Source organism: Hakea prostrata, chromosome 2 (genome assembly GCF_041222555.1).
Source record: "Hakea prostrata isolate BN-2017 chromosome 2, UWA_Hpros_2, whole genome shotgun sequence".
NCBI classification, from domain to species: domain Eukaryota; kingdom Viridiplantae; phylum Streptophyta; class Magnoliopsida; order Proteales; family Proteaceae; genus Hakea; species Hakea prostrata.
In genome coordinates, this window is record NC_142601.1 from 57,009,339 (window position 1) to 57,029,688 (window position 20,350).

At 36.8% G+C, this 20,350-nt stretch overlaps 1 protein-coding gene and 1 pseudogene across 4 annotated transcripts; both read left to right on the forward strand.

Annotated features, from left to right (window-relative positions):
- The first annotated feature begins 2,174 nt into the window (after nucleotides 1-2,174).
- Nucleotides 2,175-7,949, forward strand: LOC149025134 (chaperone protein dnaJ 49 pseudogene; annotated as a pseudogene). 2 transcript variants are annotated; one of them, XR_016171694.1, is made up of 3 exons: nucleotides 2,175-2,343; nucleotides 2,522-3,708; nucleotides 7,687-7,949. The product of XR_016171694.1 is annotated as a chaperone protein dnaJ 49 pseudogene, transcript variant X1 (transcript). The 2 variants fall into 2 exon arrangements; XR_016171695.1 differs by having other exon boundaries at nucleotides 2,582-3,708.
- A 1,679-nt stretch (nucleotides 7,950-9,628) lies between these two features.
- Nucleotides 9,629-20,022, forward strand: PPT1 (polyprenyltransferase 1). 2 transcript variants are annotated; one of them, XM_089145356.1, is made up of 10 exons: nucleotides 9,629-10,296; nucleotides 11,061-11,196; nucleotides 12,025-12,146; nucleotides 12,787-12,856; nucleotides 12,980-13,129; nucleotides 14,631-14,766; nucleotides 14,854-14,950; nucleotides 17,241-17,310; nucleotides 17,715-17,769; nucleotides 19,576-20,019. In XM_089145356.1, exons 1-8 carry the CDS (start codon nucleotides 9,848-9,850, stop codon nucleotides 17,305-17,307), a joined length of 1,227 nt encoding a protein of 408 aa, XP_089001482.1. In that variant the 5' UTR covers nucleotides 9,629-9,847; the 3' UTR covers nucleotides 17,308-17,310; nucleotides 17,715-17,769; nucleotides 19,576-20,019. The 2 variants fall into 2 exon arrangements, with proteins under 2 accessions (XP_089001482.1, XP_089001483.1); XM_089145357.1 differs by having other exon boundaries at nucleotides 10,212-10,289; nucleotides 19,576-20,022.
- Nucleotides 20,023-20,350: the final 328 nt, after the last annotated feature.

Genomic DNA, 20,350 nt, shown 5'->3' on the forward strand with positions numbered 1-20,350 from the left:
AAGGATTCTCTAGAGTTAGTTGTTCCAACTCTCTAGACCACCATGATATCTTGTATTAGAAGTCCGATGATATATATGATTATTAATGATAAACATATGCTTATTAATTTATAAATTTTTATTTGTATTGGTAAGTCAGGTGTGGTGACTACATGCAAACACATATTTTACGACAACTTTGTTATCGGATGTAATCATCCTGCAAAATGTACAAGTTCCCTATTCAAATCACCCGAAGAAAGAACAAAAAAATCATTTTTTACAGAAAAAACACCGATCTTCGAAGAAAGCTAAAGAATCATTTGATAACTCACTGAAAAATAATTTATAGTGTTTATTGCTCCAAGAAACAAAAAACTGTCTAGAAATAATTTGACAATACTTTTCTTTTCTTCATGATTTTTGCAACATAAAGCTGAAATTTATGAATATTCCTATTCAATAAGCCTGTTTTAATGCAACAATATTGTCTAATTTTTTAAAACAAAATGTTGGTACACTAGGCTTAAATGAAATAGTATTCGAGAGAGTATTCATGGAATTTGACATCCTCAATATAAAAACTTTGTTAAAACCATTTCATACTATGATAGAACTTTAATATTTGTTGCTGCTTCAACCCTAATAACAAGGCTCGTTAAGTTATTTATTTTCTCTATCTCTAGTGATCAAAGTTCTTTTTATTCTTTCTTCAATAAAACCCTAGCCAATGTCCTTGCAAATTAAGATGTTCTTCATTTACTTTTCAAATGCAAGTTCTATTAAATTTGCATATATTAAATGCATATAAAATATATTTACTTCTCCCTCCGCCCTTCGAAGAAGAAGATTATATTAGGCTTTCCACAATAACAACCTTGGATGCAACAAAAAACCGGTCCAACAAGGACAAGGGTGGATAGTTCCACCAAAACCTACATAAGTCAAAGGATCTAGCCCCACAGGCAATATAAATATACAGGAAATTACAATATCTACTAACATAACAGAAAATAATGAGTCAAAGGAATCCCTAAACTTTAAATAAAGACATTAATCAATGCATTTTAGATAAAGGCAATGGTATGAATTAGAGAGTCATGATAAAAAAATAAATGGTTGATCTCTAGAGCCTAACTAGCTATACTGAAGCCCAACAACTTAGGAATGCCAACATTTGAAGAAAGTTTTTAACTAAAGGTTTCCTGACACATGATAAAAATATAGGGGCTCAGTGGATAGCCTTGTTTATTTCCCTTTTAGGGAACAATCCTCTTAATCAATCTCCATTAATTTTAAGTTGATATTCCACAATTATAATGCACTGTATCACCCACATAACTCATCTCCTAAGAAACCAAATATTATGAGGACAACCTCATTGAAAGGCCACTTAAGCTTGTCATAAACTTTGCACAAATCAAGTTTTAGGACCATACATCCCTTATTGAATTTATACATTTTCATAAAATGCAAGTACACATGGGCTAGATACACATTATTTGAAATGGCCCTTACCAATCTTCTTGTAAGGTACAATACACAAAGTAGTATGTATAAGGTGTGCCACCTCCTAGGGACTAGATCTTTTTGGGATCAAAGTGATGATAGTCTTATTAAGGCTCTTAAACATATGACCCCTAGTGAAAAAAAGTGTTGGATTCCCTACATAAGTTCCGAATCTAGGGTATCTCAATTCATCCGGAAAAACCTAGCCGGAAGGCCATCAATCCCTCGAGCTTTTGGGAGGCATGCGGCCCGTCCCGGGGGACTTTTTGCCCCGGTGGTGCGACCCGAGCCTCCCTAGGGAAGTTGAGTCTTTATATCAATCCCTCGAGCTTTGGTTCCCTTCATTTGAAATATTGTCTTTCTAATTTCCTCATTTGTAAAAAGTTTACACAGTACATCATTTTCTTGGCCTCTGAGTCACCTGGGGGAACTCTCAAGGAAGCCATATGGGGGCTGAGGTCTGGGCCTCATTGGGCTTTGATGTTGTCTCAAGACTCTCAGCCCAAATATAACTGGACTGGACTAGACTTGACTTGACCTTCAAGGGCTAGTTGGGCTGGAGAATCCATATACTGTCCAGGTCTTCCCGAGAGAAAAGAAAGAATATGGGCTTTTACTTTTCAGAGCCCATCTTAACCAATATAAGTAGTGGGAGAAGATACTATTCCGACATTTAGCACACCGGCGTATCTTCCCTCGCTGGTTCGTAGGATTTTTAGGGGCCTTCGACGACTTCTCTGAATTTCTTCCACTGCTACTCGTCTGTGTGATAAGATATTCAGCCCTAATCGATCGATCGCGAGAATAGAGGTGTTCTGGGAGAGGAACCTCGTGGAATCTCCCAGTACGATCACGGTAGGGTTTTGTATCTGTCAGTTATTTTATTCTTCTTTTTGCTGTTCGATTTCTTATTTGTGAATTGTAGTTACTATCCCATCAAACTGTTCTGAATCAGTAGATCGATTGATTAGTGTAAGAAGTTGTTGGAAATCTTATTTTCTTTTTCAATTGACTCGAATTTTTCATTTATTAGGGCAAAGTTCCCCTATTTTCTCGAAGGAATTCCGAGCCAGTAATATATATGTTTTGCTAGGGCTTTCGTACGGCAATCGTCTTGCGATGGACGGGAACAAAGATGAGGCTTTAAAGTGCCTGAAAATTGGGCAAGAAGCTTTGGAACTCGGTGATCGAACTCGTGCGCTGAAATTTATCACGAAAGCTCGCCGGCTGGATCCAAGTCTTCCTGTTGATGATCTCTTATCGAATCTTGAAGGTAAATCCGGTGATTCTCCGGCTCCGGATTCATCGCCACCAAAGGATGTTTCCCCGGAAGGAGATGCCTCTTCTAACAGGCCGAATTCTTCCGTTAGGCATAGAGGCGCTACGAACGGGTCTTCGTCGACTTCTTCTGCGTCTTACACAGAGGAGCAGCTCACGCTTGTCAGACAGATAAGGAAGAAGAAGGAATACTACGATATTTTAGGTGTAGAAAAAGGATGCTCCGTTGAAGACGTCCGGAAGGCATATCGGAAACTGTCTCTGAAAGTTCATCCTGATAAAAACCAAGCTCCTGGTGCTGACGAAGCATTTAAGGCGGTTTCAAAAGCATTTCAGTGCCTTAGTGATGAAGAGAGCAGGAAAAGGTATGATCTTGTTGGTTCCGATGAACCTGTGTATGACAGACCCGCAGCTAGGCGAGCACCACAAGGTTTTAACGGGTTTTATGAAGCCGACATCGATGCTGAGGAGATTTTCAGGAATTTCTTCTTTGGTGGGATGCCTCAGGCAACCACCCAGTTTGGTGGGTTTACTTTCGGTACCGGGAGGGGGCCAAGTGTACACACTGCTGATAACGGCTCTGGAAACATCAATATTAGGGCGCTTCTTCAGTTACTGCCCATTCTTCTCCTGCTTCTGCTGAACTTCCTCCCATCTTCAGACCCCATTTATGCTCTTTCCAGGTCCCATCCTTATGAACATCGGTTTGTTACTCAAAAGGGTGTCAATTATTTTGTTAGGACTGCAAACTTTGATCAAGAGTACCCTCCTAATAGCCCTGGACGTGTGGAGATAGAACGAGAAGTTGAGAGGACCTACCGGTCGACCCTTGCACAACATTGTCAGCTTGAGGTGCAGCGTCGCCAGTGGGGTTTCACCAGTGAGACGCCCCATTGTGACAGGCTGAGAGAGTTTCAGGCAATGGCTTGATGTATTTTTCAGGTCCGGTCCAGTCTCGACTTATTTCTTCCATTGGGCATTACTAAATTTATTTCCAAGGAGTTTGATGAATAACGCCCCTGACGAAATTTTAACATATTTTGTGGGTTATATATTTTTGTTATTTTTGTCATTTTCATCATCTTTGCTGTATAATCTAGAAGAAAAAGAAGTATTTGATTACATATTTTTGTTCTTTTGACCCCTGTCTTCTTCCCTTTTTTCATTTCTTTGAGTGCATGATCTAGATGCAAAGAAAATTATTTGATTACGATGACTGTTTTGTCAATGTTGTAGTTCAGTTGTTGCTGTGGATGGATATGGCGAAGATTTTTTTGCTTAATGAATTGCTGAATATCTACTTTTGTTGTTAATGGACCGTTCTAGGCTTTGAGGTGAAACCTTATTGTATTATAGTTGTAAAAGTACCTAGGATAGTGTATCATGAATCTTGCTTATCCTCATTTCACTGGCTATCTTCTTTTGGCTTTTTTTATACTGCATTAAGAATGAGCATTGATTTTAGAATCCAAAAGAAAGACACTGACCTCCAGGGACTAGAAAAATTGATATAGTTACATGGGAGATGTTTCTTTTTCTTTCAACAAGCAACATGGTATGGAATATGGATAGATAAACAAAGAAAGCTTGTCAGGCAAGACGGTGAAGGGTGCGACTAACGGTTCGGGTATCCGTTATGGGAGATGTGTCTCTTTTAGACAACATCATGCCCCTTCGTTGAATGACTAAAAAATCATAGCTTGTATGGACAGCATACAGAACATATGGCTTCCAAATAGTCATTGATCCTATGCAGGAAACAGATATTGAGTAAAGAAAATGTAACTTGAAGTTAATAATTATAGCTGATTTCAACATATTGCAGAACTCACTGATCCAAATAAGCACTGGGAACTATGCCATAATAGGAATCAAATATTGAGTTAAGAAAGTAAAGGTAACTTCAAAATTATTGGGGATTATATTTCATTAACCTTTGTTATATACCTAATGCATTGACATTAAAGGGAATGTAGGGGGATGTGTTAGTTAAGGATTTTTGTCAGCTCCAGTTTTGACGCGCCCCAGTTTGCATAAGTGTATCATTGGATGTTTGACTAGTGTCTTAATCCAATCCTAAGGTTTACAAGTCTCCAAGCCTAACCATGGTTTTTTCTCTCACTTCCAACCTGTTTCTTCTTCCTTTCAGCTTGAAACCACCACAGCTTGGGGGCCACAACTCCTTAATCAGGTTGCCACTGTGTTTTCTTCCAGGCCCATCCTAACTAGAAAAGGATTTACAAGGGGCGGGGATAGCTGGACGGTTTTGATTTCTGATTGATCTGGAAGCATCAGAGGAAGAAAATGGAGAGGGAGAGAGCATGGAGTTTGTGCCTCAAAAAAAAAAAGAAGACTAGTTGCGGATTTCTCTCTACTCCTCCTTGTGTTCTTTTTCTATCACATAAATGGATGGATTTTCAGATTTTAATTTCAAGCATGCTTCAGGTTATGAGGCTGTTAAATAAATCTGCTATCTATGGCTCTAGTTGAAGCAACCATCATTGGCTTTGGTAGAAATATTATCAATCTGGTTTGAAAATGATGTTTTTGGTCTTCCCCTACTTGAGGGTTAGATGCAGTAGTAGCAATGCCAGAGACTAAGACAGAGAAAGCAGAGGAAGAGATTCAACGAAGACAACTATGGCGTCACAGATATGGTGGTGTTGAGCCGAAGAAGAAGAAGGCGCAGGTTAGAAGTGAGAGAAAAAACCATGGTTAGGAATGGAGAATTGTGAACTTCAGGATTGGAATAAGACACTTGTCAAACATCGAACGATGCACTTGAGCAGACTGGAGCGTGTTAGAACTGGAGTTGATAAAAATCTGTAAGTTAAGGTGTTTGTTTTTTATTGTTAGGCAGCAAAGATAAACTTTTGAAAAAAATTTAATATGACTGAAATGAAGGTTGGCTGTGGAGTGATAAACTGGAAAAGACAAAATAAAGAATGAAAAATGTAGAGCAGACCTAGGTGATGGGTGGTAAACTAGAAAAGACAAAATGAACGACTTAAAGCAAACCTGGGTGTTGCCCCTATTCATGATAGGCCATTGTTTGCTAAAGTACAGAGAAGTGCTTTGCTGCCATTGAAGGTTGAAGTTATTTGTTGCAATTTGGAGGAGCTGAAAGAGGTTGAGGTAAAGCCTAGAATAACCAGCGTAAGTGGTGAGGACGGTAATTTGATGTGGTCCTCGATTGGTAGGAAATCAATTGGGAGCCAGTAAACAAGATCTTCGGTGAACAAGCCAAAGTATAAAGGTTTTTTTGGTCAAATTAGTGTTATATGGCTGATTGGTTTTCTCAGTTGGAGTGACGGTGTATCTATCAGTGAAGGTATAGGATTTCTTGGATGAAGGCATAATGCTGAAGTTGAAGTTGCACATTTGGGATTAGGGTTTGTTGAAGGGATAATAAATTGGAATTTTAGGCTTATACTTGGAATTTGGGGATGTGGCTTGGATGAAGTTGTTTCTAGTTATCGAAGAGGGTGAACTGATCCAAATTTGAGATAGAAGTGATGGTTGTAAGGACTGGGTGAAAATTGGGATTTTATGCGAAGAACCAGAGGAGTAGGAATCTAGGGTTTAAATGAGAAGTGATGGGGGTAAAGGCTGTGAGGAAGTTAGTGTTTCCCGTAGAACCAAAGAAGGGGGAAATCTAGCTGTTGGGGCAGGGGGTGTGGGAGGAACTAAGGTAGTATGGTTTGGGGTCTTAGAGGACAAGGAGGAGGAGGGTTGGGAATGATTCAACTTACTGAATTTAGATGAACAGCAAGTTGAAGATTGAAAGCTGTTCCTGAATTTGCGGGTTTTAATTCTTCCAACAACTTAAGGAGTGTTTAATGGAGACTGGGCTTGGCAGCTTTGGGGAGATGAAGTTTTGACCGAGGGGAATGAGAAACTGAAAAGCTCTCACAAGGCTAAGCATTCTCAAAATACTAATCTTAGTTAACAGTTGGTGGGTGGTTCTCAAGAGCTCTTACATCTTTAGCTTAATGGCCCAAAAGAGATGACTTGGAAATTCAAAGTCTAATTGGTAACGATGATTTCAATTAGGAGCTGGACTCTTAACTAGGACTCACTATCAAATTGCCATTAGGTAACAATCTAAAATAAGTAGACTAAATAAAAAAAATTAAATAACTAGTATATGCCTCATGAACTCTAGTGATTGTGCTACACCTATTGGTGCTGGGGTATGGAGGAAGCCCTACAGCTGAGGAGGTTTTTAGGCCATCCAAACTTTATCAAAATGTATAGCATAGATTGGGATATTGTGTGGCTTCAAATAGAACTGATTGGAGAAATAGGATCCTTGTAGCCAACCCAATTCTGGGACAAACGAAAGTTGAGTTTGGAGAAATGGGATCCATTAGCCAATCCCATTTTGGTTGGGATAATGCAGAATGGAGCTGGATTGAAGGCTTGAGAATATCTCTTTAGGTTTATATTTTTCATGCGCATGCTGTAGTTGGAGGAAGCAAACAAAAATTTTCTAAGCCATTTCTGTATCTGTAGTGAGAGTACCTAGCTAATTCAAGATGTTACTGTTTTCAGTCATTTATTTGTTATTCTGGCTCAGTCTAACATTAATTTAATAGTTATATGATGTGTGTGAACATTCTGGACTTCGTTACACATTTATTTGTGAAAAAAGGAATGCTTTGAAACTTTGCCCATGGTTCCTTTTACAGTTAACAGTTAATTCCTCATAGGAATTGTCATCGGTTTGTAACATGTTGACAAGATTTGGGTTTATCATGCCATCAATTTGTTAAATGATCTGTTTTTATACTCTCTTCCATGTTGGATGGTCCTGCCTCTTGTCTGCGTTGGGAAATCCTGCAACTGTTATACCATGGATTGAACAACAAAATACGTTCCCCATGAGTTCAAGGTTTATGCTCTTTCTCTATTTTGCAGATAGGCTGGAAATTGCTATTGAATTGAAGGCCTTCATTTTAAGATACCAATCAATGTTTTTCTATGGGAACTGAAGGAATGAAGAGGACAACAAGTAGTTTTGATTGCAGAATACTCACCCAACGTTTTTGTGACCTGGTCCTTCAAACCCACTCCCTCCCCTCCCTCCCCTCCCCTCCCCTCCCCTCCCCTCCTCTCCCCCAACCTAAAAAAGATTCATTGCTCTGGAACTTAAGGAAGGAAAATTTCTGTTACATATGCTATGATTGTGTGTACTGCATAGAATAGTTTTTGAATTACATGTTGCATGCCTAGCAACATGGATTTATCAGCAGTTTCCAAATTATGCTTGGTGCTTTCAGGTGTAAAACATTCATTGCGGGTCCATATTGCTTGCGGAAGTAGAGGGTGGGAGAGAGAGAGAGCAAAACCATATCTTTGAGTGAACAAAAATGACAATAGAAACCTACCTGGCTGTGCACAGGTGATCGTATCATATATTATGTTCGTTGTTATCCTTTTTTTATGTGCATAAAAAGGACAGATTTGGACAAAATGGTCGCAGTTGTAATTTAAGATCATGGAATTAAAATACTGATATATCAAAAAAAGGGATTAATTTTTTATAATTTAAAAAAAAAAGAAAGAGATAATGTTATGTTTGTTATTTTTTGAAGTTAGAGATTAATGCTGACCCCTCGTCAGGGAGATGAGATTCTTATATATTTATTTATTTTTGGTTTCCCTTTTCTTTCTTTGGTTGGATATTTGATATTTGTTTAATCTAAAAATAAAATTTTATTTTCTTTAAAAATTTGGAAAAATGTAAAAATCTGAATTTTTTCTCTCTTTTTTTTAAAAAGAAGATTTTATTTTAGAATGGATAATAGTTTAAGATGGATTGGAATGTTTTCTCTTTATGGAGGTAAAGGATCCAGACTAAGATTAATGGATTTGCTCATGAGGAAGGCATGATTGTGATCGTTAAATAACCAAAGTTGTGGTTTTCTTCAGTGGTTAAAATGGGATAATCTTCTTGGTTTTGTAAGTAAAAAGAAAACCGAAAAGAAAAAGAAAGAAATCTCAATACGTTATTAGAGGTCAAGATTCTAGTGTGCAAGTGTTTACTCTCCAGAATCTATTACCCACCCTCTCAATTATTATTATTATTTTCTTCACTAACTAACATCTTATTGAGAAAGAGCCAAAAGTAAGCAAAGCTCCACCTGGTACTAACCCTTTATTTCACACGTTGGAAAACACATGATGACTGAGTCATCATGGTCAGTCATCATGTATTGCAGATGGGTTTATTAAGGGCATGTTTGATTATTTGAATTTAGAGATTTTAAATTCTTGGATTCATGAAATTTAGAAATTTTATTTTTTTGCTTAAACATGAATTAAATCATTTTTAGTTATTGGGTGAAAATTGAAATCTCATGGATTCCTCTATAAGTATAAAATTGATGAAATTTACTGATTCATGCAAAGTAACCTTACAAACTCTATGAACTTCAATATATTTGAGGTTAATCAAACAGTTAATTTTTTAAACTATGAATCCATAAATTTGAAATCTCATTTCATTTTAACCCTTAGATTCTTGTAATCAAACAGGTCCAAAACAATGTTCAAAGGTGAGTCTATAGTAGAGGACAAAAGGTGCCGAAGAGGATAGAGGATCCCAACTCCATAGGGAGTATATGGTTGGTTTTGAATAGTCTAACAAAGTACAAGGCGGATTTCAACTAGGAGTGCTTTTATATATAGGGGATATGTATATTACATATGCCGTTATTACATATGCTGCCGGTAGGGATTGTGTTTGCTCAAGTTCCCCTTAGACTTATAGGTAGATTATTCCAATCTTAAGGTGAAAATATCAACTCCAATTTAACCAAACCTTTAACCAGAGTTATTCCCTCTGTCTTCTATCTTCTTCTATCTTCTTCATCCGGGAAGACGATGAAGCGGAGAGGTTGGTTAAGTCGTATGTGAAATTACGTCACATGCCCCTAAATTCATATGATAACGCGCGTTATGTTTGGGGACAACGGAAGTCAAATTACAAATTGTTTTTTTCCCGAGCCTCCTGGTTCTCCAACCGCCGACACTAAAACCCCGACCTCGGCGGTGATTTTGGTGCTTCCGTTGAAAGATGGCAGCGTATTTGATCAGCCGTAGTTCCCGCAGATTACGATTTTCTCCCTTGTCTTACTCGCTCGTCAAATTATTTCCCGATCCTTCCATTTCTTCGTCGACTTCACTGTTAAATCCCATTCCATCAGAACCTCTTCTCGAACAATCAGTCTCTCGTAGAACCCTAGATACTAAATTCAACAACTATTTCGGTTCTGGGTTTCATTCGAGGAAATTCGTTGGCTTCAATTCGAATCTTTCCAGTTTATCCGTTGCTACCATTTGTACGTCTTCCGGTGTAGTAGAAGGCACGAGAAATGGTGGGAATAGTCCGGAAGAGCGCGAACGAACAAAACCTCAGGTTTCGTGGATTGATTTGTATCTTCCTGAGTCTGTGCAGCCGTATGCTCATCTTGCTCGATTGGACAAGCCGATTGGGACCTGGTTACTTGCTTGGCCATGTATGTGGTAAGCTTGTTTTCTTTATAGCTGTGTTCATGGTTCTCATTCTCAGTTTAGCTTTACCATTTGTAGTTCAAGTGTTTGAAAGATGAAGTGCAGCTATTTAAAAAATTCGTCTTTTTTATTGTTTGTATTCCCGACTCTCGAGGATGCAGAGGATCTCATGATAGCGATTTAGGTGGCCTTATTAGTTTATCATCCAATGATTGGGCTTCCCAAGTGTCAAAATATCAACTTAAGCTCGTTGAAAGTAGCTCTCTAAATAACGTAGACAATTAGGAATAGACGCATATATCAGACTTGAACAATGTTCTGAGGCATCTAATGTCGTAATTCTACTAAATGATATACTGACAACTCAAATTATATGTCGTTATGAGCATATTATATGGTTCCTTGAGTAGCAAATTTAACCATAGGAGGCACATATCTCATGCTGTGCATATCTGTTGCTTAGTTGCATCATCTATTAGTCCTTTTGGTGTAATATGGTTCCCACAGTTCACCTTGTGATCTTTCCTACTCACTATTTTGTGGTCTAATTTTCAAATTTGTAACATTCACAAGTAGATCATTAATTTTTATTGATGTTTGTATTTTCTGCATAGCTTTTGCCCTTACTTTCATAGATTACGGAGTAGACTAGTCCTCCATATTATATGCAAACTCTCGCCTTACTGTAGCACTGTATCCTTTGAATGTATTATTTCATAATTTGGGGTGGAACTCCTATTCCAGTGCTTCCTAAGAACTTTTTGGTCATCATTTAGGTCAATTGCCTTGGCGGCATCTCCGGGGAGCCTTCCTGATATTAAGATGATGTCACTGTTTGGTTGTGGGGCGCTGCTTTTGAGAGGTGCTGGATGTACAGTCAATGACCTTCTCGACTCTGATATCGACAAAAAGGCACTTATTTTTTGACTCTGATTCCTCATGTCATGGTGTGCATTATTTATTTTGTATTGAGTGATCAAAGTGCAATTTCAATATCTTATGCTTTTTCTAGAATTTCCTATGATGCTGTGTTCCTGGTAATTGTTATGCTTTCTCTTCAATTTCCTAAGACACTCTGTTCCTGATAATTGTGATGCACGTAGTAAAGGATGCCAACACACCATAGGTTGCATTTACTGGAGCATTTGATGAGTTTTGGATGTCATAAGATATTATTTTGTGTATTATTTATCTCATTTTGTCCCCCAACCATGGTAACTAACTGGGTCTTGTTGTTTTTCACTATCTTTTTGTGGGGTGTCATTATGCATTGGAATTTTAACTTGTCTGCAGCTTGCGAAAGACATCAATATGATGGTTTATAAAAACATCTTTGTTATCCAACCTTCCAATGGTCACCTTCCTTTGGAGGTTAAAACCCTCATTATCTGCAACTAGAGGATGTCCCACACAAATATTCAAATTGAATGCAATTTTTTCAACTTATATCAATGAGACATCTGCTAAGCTTTTTCTGTCACAATCTTATTTTTCAGTTGGTCCAATTATTTGCACCTCATTTGAATATAAGACAAGAGTATTTGTGTGAGAGCCACGGTAGGGACCACAATCTCCTCTCAATTTCATGAGTCGTTGACGTCAACAGCTCGTTAGACATTACTACTTTTTTCTTTATTTTCCTAAACATGTTCTTGATCAAAATTTTTGTGTTTTATAGTTGCTCAAGGGTGCATTAGTTTTTGATTGTTTGATAACATAAATAATTCATCCACACTGCAGGTTGAGCGCACGAAGGTGAGACCAGTTGCTAGTGGTCGTGTGACACCATTTCAGGGGCTTAGTTTTCTTGGTATTCAACTCCTGTTGGGTCTCGGAATTCTCCTTCAATTGAATAATTATAGGTGCATTTTATGGAAAGATACTGGCCTATGAATCTCATATATCAGTGCTCATAAATTTTTTCCTTTCCCCCTTTTTTGTGTATGGTACTAATTAAAGCTTATTGCTTTCCATATCTATTTGGGAAAATTGTATACTGTGCTCTGTTGTTAGTTTATATAGTAGTACCACTTTTCAGAGTTGGCTGGGGGATACGGAAATGATGGTGGAAAGCACACATGCTACCATGAGAAAGGACTTCCCGTTTATTTTATTCACACCAACTCTATGATGAATTTCAGTTATCTCTTCTTATGCTACCTGTCATAGCATATGTTTTTTCTTTTGATTAGTGGCAGTTAGATTTTGACTTGTAGAGGCAACAATGACAACTTTTTTATTCTTTTCAAGTAGTACAGCTGCAGAATACCATCTGGCTTGTGACTTTATAGTTGATATTAGGTGTAGTTGGACATAGTTTTCTTGTTAATGCTGCAAAATGGGGTTCAGTATTGTTCCAGTCTACATCTTCCATGAATTACTATCAATTTTATTTTTATATATGGTGCAAACTATGATCTGGCTATACCAGTTTTCAGATCCATGTGTTGCTCTCTCTTTATCTCATTCTTTGAAGCTAAATAATTAGCTATCATGCTGCAGTATTGTTCTGGGGGCCTCATCTTTGCTGCTAGTTTTCTCGTATCCCCTTATGAAAAGGCTGACATTTTGGGTAATATGGCTATTCAAGTATTCCTTTTTTCTTTTTGGGTACCCTTAGTTTTTGATGTCCTTATTTTTACATAAAGCATTTCCATTTGCATGTTTACTGATGTTGTTTCACATCTTTGTGAAGCCTCAAGCATATTTGGGTCTGACCTTTAACTGGGGAGCTTTATTAGGATGGGCTGCTGTGAAAGGAAGTTTAGATCCTGCTATTGCCATCCCATTGTATATTTCTGGAGTCTTTTGGACACTTGTATACGATACAATTTACGCACATCAGGTATGATTATTAATATTATAAACTGGTAAAACTTTTCCTTATCCTTTCGGGGATCTTCTAACAGCAATACACTTCTGAGAATTGAAGCATAAACAATGCCATTGCTTGGAAAACCTTGACACCTTCAAATTTCTGATTCATTTCTTATTTGTTTATTTGAAAGTTAGAACTTTTAAATATACGGGAAAACCAACATTAAAATCATGCAAAATAGATGTCTTCTTTTGAACTCAAATTCTTGTAATTCTTTAATCTCTTTCAAAACTAATCCTATTGCATCATGAATGTTTTTCCAAAGTAGTTTGAGTTGAAGCAAGGGCGGACCTGTAGAGGGGCCGAGGGGGGCCATGGCCCCCCCTGGATTTTTAGAAAATACAATTAATTCCTTTATTTTTTTCTCTAGGTTTTATATAAATTTCCTTAATTTTTTCGGTTTTTTTTCTTCCCACATGTGAAATGTCACTATTTGGCCCCCCCTCCCCCAATATTGAGAACAATTTCCAAAGGTAAAATAATGGGTGTAAACGTCATTCCTAATTAAAAACTAACTCCTCAATTCCTATTTATTCTCTCCTCTCTTCTCTCTCATCTTTTCTTCCTATTTATTCTCTTCTCTTTCTATAAACGTGGGTTAAGGAAATTTTTGAAAAGAAAAATCTTATTAGGTATTCAAAATTTCATTCCTAATTAAAAACTAACTCCTCAATCCCTATTTATTCTCTCCTATCCCCTCTCTCCTTCCTTTCTTCCTATTTATTCTTTTCCCTTTCTATAAGCGTGGATTAAGAAAATTTGGAAAAAAATATACTCCACAATTAGGTTCTCTTTCTCTCTCTCAATTTATTTATCGTTTCTCTTTTTCTCCTTTTTTTTTTTTATTCTTTTTATTTGATTTTATATTCTATGTTTCTTTATTTCTTCTTTTTGTTATTTGATTTTGTATTGTGATTTGTGAATAAAATATCTATAGTTAGTAAGGTAACTACCATTGGTTTGCATCTCTTACCTAAACAAAATTTGGTTTACATCTCCTACCAAAGAAAATTTTGGTTTGCATCTAACTTTTTAGGGATGAAGTCATGTGTGTGTATATGTATATATATATATTTTTTGTATTATTGTTTTAATTTGCCTATATTTTGTGGGGGAAAAAAATATCATTATCAATAATTTGTCTCTTTTTTTTCTCCAAATATATGTGGGCCCCACAAAATATATGTGGGCTATTCTCTAATATAATAAAATAATTTAGAGGTGGTATCCTTAATAGGTCTTATAAGGCCCACATAATATGTGTGGGCAAAAAGCATTAGTGCTTCCCCAATGGAAATGTTATGTGGCTTTCATTCTTGGCCCCCCCCCCCCCCCAATATTGAATCCTGGGTCCGCCCTTGAGTTGAAGGTTTAAAAGAAAATGTTAACACATTCCTAAGCAGAGTAATGTTGAAATGGTCATTCTTTCTTTGTTATTTTCTGAAATATACTGATGTAATTTCCTCAGGACAAAGATGATGACTTGAAAGTGGGTGTTAAATCCACTGCATTGAGGTTTGGGGATTTGACGAAGAACTGGATTTCCGGATTTGCGACTGCATCTATTGGCAGTCTTGCTTTTTGTGGATTTAATGCAGATTTGGGTATTTTCTTGTTTCTGACCCTCCCATGTTGACCAGCCTCAGCTGATATCATCTCTAACTTCCATAATTATATTTCTGTTTTTAAAGGATGGCCATACTATGCCTCTCTGGTGGCTGCATCTGGACAATTGGCATGGCAGATTTGGACAGTTGACTTGTCAAGTCGTGCTGACTGCAATCGGAAGTGAGTACCCATGGTCAACATTCTAAATCTTGGCTTTGACCAGCCGGAAACCAGCCAGAAACTTAAATTTGGTTGAAACCGTTTGTTTTATGTGGGGGTAAAACTGGACATGAGATGGGTTGTTTCAAATAGGCATATGCCTAGTAATTTTTTGGTTGGAACTATTGAAAGTTTCAAAATTTTTGTAGGCTAGTCGAAACCTCAGTTACTTGTGAAACCTTGATATCTCACATTTGTTACCATGTCCGTGTTGGCATTAAATGTACTGATGATTCCAAGATTCTTGTGGGTTTTTGACTGTTATCCTACCCTGAGGTTCAAGTTTACAAGTAGAGATGACTATGGGAGTTGATAGAATTGGTGCTTCATTCCTAGTTGTTTGGGTATAATAAATCCCATACCAAGTTAGGGACAGGTATGGTGTTTGAAAAGAATCTGTGTAACTGACCTGACCCATCTCACCCTGGCGCTGCTTGCCATAGTTACCTTGTAAATTAGTGAGCCTTGCTTAAGTCTCAGAGTAGGCCTTTTGTTGGAAAATATCTTGAAAAATTGGGTATCCTGTGGAAGAACTTCCTCCATTGGCAATATTATTACTTTTTGAGTGGATGGTGGACCTTATCAAAAGATTATGACAACCTGAATTCTCCCCCCTAGTCAATCAGTCAAGAACATGCATAGATGACTGATGACAGTACGTAGATATGCATGGTAACAAAAATTGATCACCTTTCAAGTTGCCTTTTGTTGCTTGTTGCTCAAGATCTTCTTTTGTATATGGTTGCCTTGAATAGGATCCAACAATTCTTCTTCATGCTGAATGCCTTTTGGTTAACTTGGGAATGGCTTATTTTCTGTTTTCTTTCTTTTTTTTTTCTTTTTTTGTGGGAACTTTAACCTCTCATTTAAGTTTCTAGGGCTTAATTGCATTCGGTAATCACAGCATAGAGTTGAAAGATCATAAAGAATCAATAAAAGCCATCTGCAATCCCCATTCATATGAAGATTGTAAACTAAGAGTAGATGATGATGCCTCTAGTTTTGAGATCTAATCTGTGGGCAAGAACTTGCTATGATGATGGGGAAGCATTAAAATGTTGATATCCCATCTTCAGTATCACTGCAATATACCCAAATTTGTTGGGTTTTGATGGAAAATGTGAATTTCCTAAAACAACTCAAATTGAACTAGTTGAAACCAGAAAAAGCGATTCAAAATAAAACAAAAAAAATAAAAAAAACTTAAATTGAACTAGTTGAAACCAGCAAAAGCAGTGCAAAATAAAACAGAAAAAATGAACAAAGTATGGGAAATATAAGTACCAAACCCAAGTGGACTATTACATAGAAAGCCCATGGGATTAAAGGCCCAACATGTATATACGTGGCCCTAGACTTATTCCTAATAGAACAAGCCTATGAGTCTATGTCAAGAGTTAAAAAGAAATCCTAATCTAAACAGAGGTTCTTGTCATAGCTGGTTTCCCATGTATTGGCAAAATTTAATTTTATTAGATAAAGAAACAGTGAATTTCTACCTCTATTGCTATATTCTTTCTTGTAGTTTTAGATTTTCTTGCATGTAATCAGTATTAGGTTAATCTTTGTAGTGTTTACAGATTTCTAAGTTCATGAGAAGCTAGTAATTTTTGATAATTTTTTTATTTGTCTCTGTGATTGTATTACGAGTGTTAATTTCTTATTGAGTTAAATAATCAAGTTATATAGTAGGTCTTGACTAAAGGTTTTAAAAGCAAAATTGCCGATTTTGATTGCTTTGGACTTTTTCTTCTTCTTCTTTTTTTCCCTCTCCTCCCTTAGTGTGGGGTGTGCGTGTCTGCGGAGTGGATATACATGCATGGAAATACTGGGATGATTATTCAAAATGTTGGGTTAAAGGGAACTTAATGAAAGAATTTCTAACACCATTACATAGATGCTAAGGAACTATATTTAGCAAGACAAACATCAATTGGCTTATTTTTGTTGTGCAGCATATCTAGGGTGGATAAAGTTCATTTCACAATATTTATAATGATCTGTAATTTTGTTGATTCTTCTGTCAGCATGACTGAATTTATGTAGACCAAAATATCACAGAGGGGGTTCAGAGCAATTTGGTTCAAATTTGAACTTCATTCAACATTTTTTCTTCTTTTGGATAAACATCACTTAAAGTGGTAGAATGCGTTTTTCTTCGATCAGGTTCTATAGCCAATCCACCAATCATTGGAGGAGGGAGGAAAAAAAGAGGGGCAGACTCTAAACAATCTTTCCTTTCTCTTGCTAGGTTTGTGTCAAACAAGTGGTTTGGAGCTATTGTGTTCAGCGGGATCCTAGTTGGAAGACTAACGTGAAAGGTATACTTTTATACATCTGAAGTACAATTTTTCCTCCTCCCCCTTTTGGTTTTGGGGGAAGAGGGATGGTGGTTATCATCAGGATCGTATCTGCTTCCTTTTTGGATAATATAAACGCTGAATTCTGACGCTAAATATAAGAAACTTTGATATAGCCTCTTATATTGCACTGTAATGATATAGTTTTTATAATTTGATTTTCAATGATTCATAACTGGAACAAGATTTATAACACTCATTTACTTACAAAAGCATAGTAGGCAAATCTGTCTCCTTTTGTGATTTTCAATTTGGGTTGCAGGAGCTGCTGCTTTATGGAAATGGAAAAAAGAGCTCAGTAGCTTATCATAGTCTGTGATATTCTGTACCCAGTAGACTTATGAAGTACCTGTTGGCATTGGCAGGTGTTGGCAGGTTCAGATTTTGACAGGATTTGTAGTGGAATACGTTTCCCTGAAGGTGAGAGCACAGAATTTTAATATTTTAAATTAGGTATATAACTTCATGTTAAATAATAAAATAATCTTAGAATAGAATTTTAATATTTTAAGTTAGGTATATAACTTCATGTTAAGTAATAAAATAATCTTAGAGAAAGCAATAATTTAATTGATTTATCGTACTCATTTCAATTTACCTGAATTAATTTATTTGAGTATAATTGGTCATGTCTAATGGACTTCTTATTAGAGAATTTGAGTGTTGGACTTGGTTTGCGTCAAGGAACCAATGGATCCATGGACCATGGGGTTCTGGGCTAAGGCAAGTTTATGTGGATGATGTATTTGAACAAGGGACATGTTGGAATATATTAGGGTTACTGAAATGGTATCATTTTTTTGGGTTTTGTGTGTGTGTGTGTGTTTTTTTTTTGGGGTGGGGATGGTGGGGTGTGTGGTTAGAAATATATATACACATATATGTGGGTATATGTATATTTTCAAGAATATCATCAAACAGAGATGTTCTCTCTGGCTTTTCCTTCTTTCATTGTAAATATTATTTATTGAGACAGATATCTTGGAGCTCAACTTCAGTGGTGTGCAATTAATGCACAGCAGTGTGCTGCGAATAGTCGAGATCTCAACTTCCGTTTCTCAAAAGTGTGATAATACACTTTTTGCAAATGGACGGTCGAGATTGAAATCGACCATTTGCTGCAGGTGCTGCGTGTTAATTGTGCTGCACCCAAGAAATTTTAGATATCTTGGGATACATCTGAGCATCTGACTGCATTAAAAATTCTGAGAATTTAGAAATAGTCTGGTTGGAAAGTCATACATTGACATCTATCTGTGTTGATCTGTAAAATAAATATGCGGTATGGATTAGAAGACCACTTTAAAGTTCAAAACATCTTTTAAGTTTTGAGGTTACATATACAACGGAAAGAGTCTACCAAGCAGTTGCATTTTAATAGATTACTCAACTTTTGGAATTTAATTCAAATTAATGCTGAAAAGAACTAAAATGTAAATCTCAACTCTGTGAAACTCCACGGGAAGTTGGTGCCTCCCTGCACCTGCTACTTCAGTACCAGACTTTCACAGCTGCTCTTGAGAGAGTGATTTTCGCATTCCACTGAAAGGTGTTAGCCAATCAGACAAACAGGAGGAATGGATTTTTAGTGATTATGACCACAAAATTTGGGAAATACCGTGTTCTTGAACAACTGTATTAGGACTTGAACTTTGGTTCCTCACCTTCTGTTTGGGATTTAGTACTATATGAATGGAGAAGGAATCTGTGGATGGTTTGAGTCAGTATATTTCTACCTAATTTTGAACTTAAGGTTACCTACCTTATTTGATTAGTTGATAATTCCCAGTATGATAGGTTTTAAGAGGGATAAAGTACAACAAAACGCAGAACATTCCAGTGACTATCAAACCTTTCTACTAATAGCTGTAGGTGCTGGATGTCGTACACTGAGTTGGATCCTCATTGATCCTGTCGAGCTACAGAGTGGTGCAAGCTTACCTAGGTCTGAGCTCAATGATAGTAGCTATAATAAGAAATCGACCGAGCAACCAAAGAAGTTGACAGATTCAGTAAACATAAGAATAAGTAGAAGCATGGTATGAGTAAGTTAGGAAATCGTTTCAATGCTTATAAGTTAATGCATGACTGCAATAAATATAAGAGTTGACAGATTTTCATCATCACATGTTCACAGCATGGGGCATTCAGCATAGAATGATTCCGTATTCATGTTCATCATTTGAAGTGTTTTCCTTCTTTCTGAGAGGTACTATGTTTTTACAGGTCACAAACATGGAGTCCCAGTGTGACAACGACTGCATTTGGAAGGCTTAGGGGAAGGTGCCCAGTCCTCTCAAAAACGGATTGGAGGGACACTTAATAGGAGATTCTTTTGTTTGTATAGATGTTGTTTAATCAGATAACCAATTTTTTCCCCATTGCAGTTACAGAAATCCATGCAGGTTTATAGAATTTCGTATGCGGGCACTGAGTGATTTATATGAACAACTATTTATGGACCTGGACTTTCATTTCATTTGTAATGTACTTAACGAAAGATAAATGTTATTGATGCAAACATTGGTTACCATAATCTCAAGGGAGATTCTGATGTATTCTATGATATTGCATGTTGATCAGGTTTATGAAGTAGATGTAAGATTATGAATGTGTATTTGGGTATATTTACAAATCATGGAATGCAACTTCATGGTTACGAGGCATTTGTAGATGAAGTTTCTGAAAGGCTTGAAAAGCCTTTATTATAACGGAGTTGGATCCTCTACCCTTGTCGGTGGAAGGATTGTATTCATGTCATATCTTTTTACCATATGTTCGAAAGGGAATCTTATTTCTGGTCTACCATGTCACTAGAAAAGTGTCAAGAGGGTGAAATACAATTCTTTGTTCCCAGAGATGGATGATTCAAGCTCTACTTTAACAGCCTAAATCGTCTGTTATGTTCTTAATGGTTTACAGATTGATACCATAAACAAGACTTTCTTGGTCTTATTGTTTTTATATGAGATATTATGTCACCATATCAAAAGTCAGAAAT

What these genes read in the sequence shown, in the direction of transcription:
- PPT1 (XM_089145356.1), top strand. Translation starts at nt 9,848, where the DNA reads ATGGCAGCGTATTTGATCAGCCGTAGTTCCCGCAGATTACGATTTTCT. An exon ending in CTTGCTTGGCCATGTATGTG is followed by an intron (nt 10,297 to 11,060) that starts GTAAGCTTGTTT and finishes GTCATCATTTAG; the next exon opens with GTCAATTGCCTTGGCGGCAT. An exon ending in TGGATTTAATGCAGATTTGG is followed by an intron (nt 14,767 to 14,853) that starts GTATTTTCTTGT and finishes CTGTTTTTAAAG; the next exon opens with GATGGCCATACTATGCCTCT.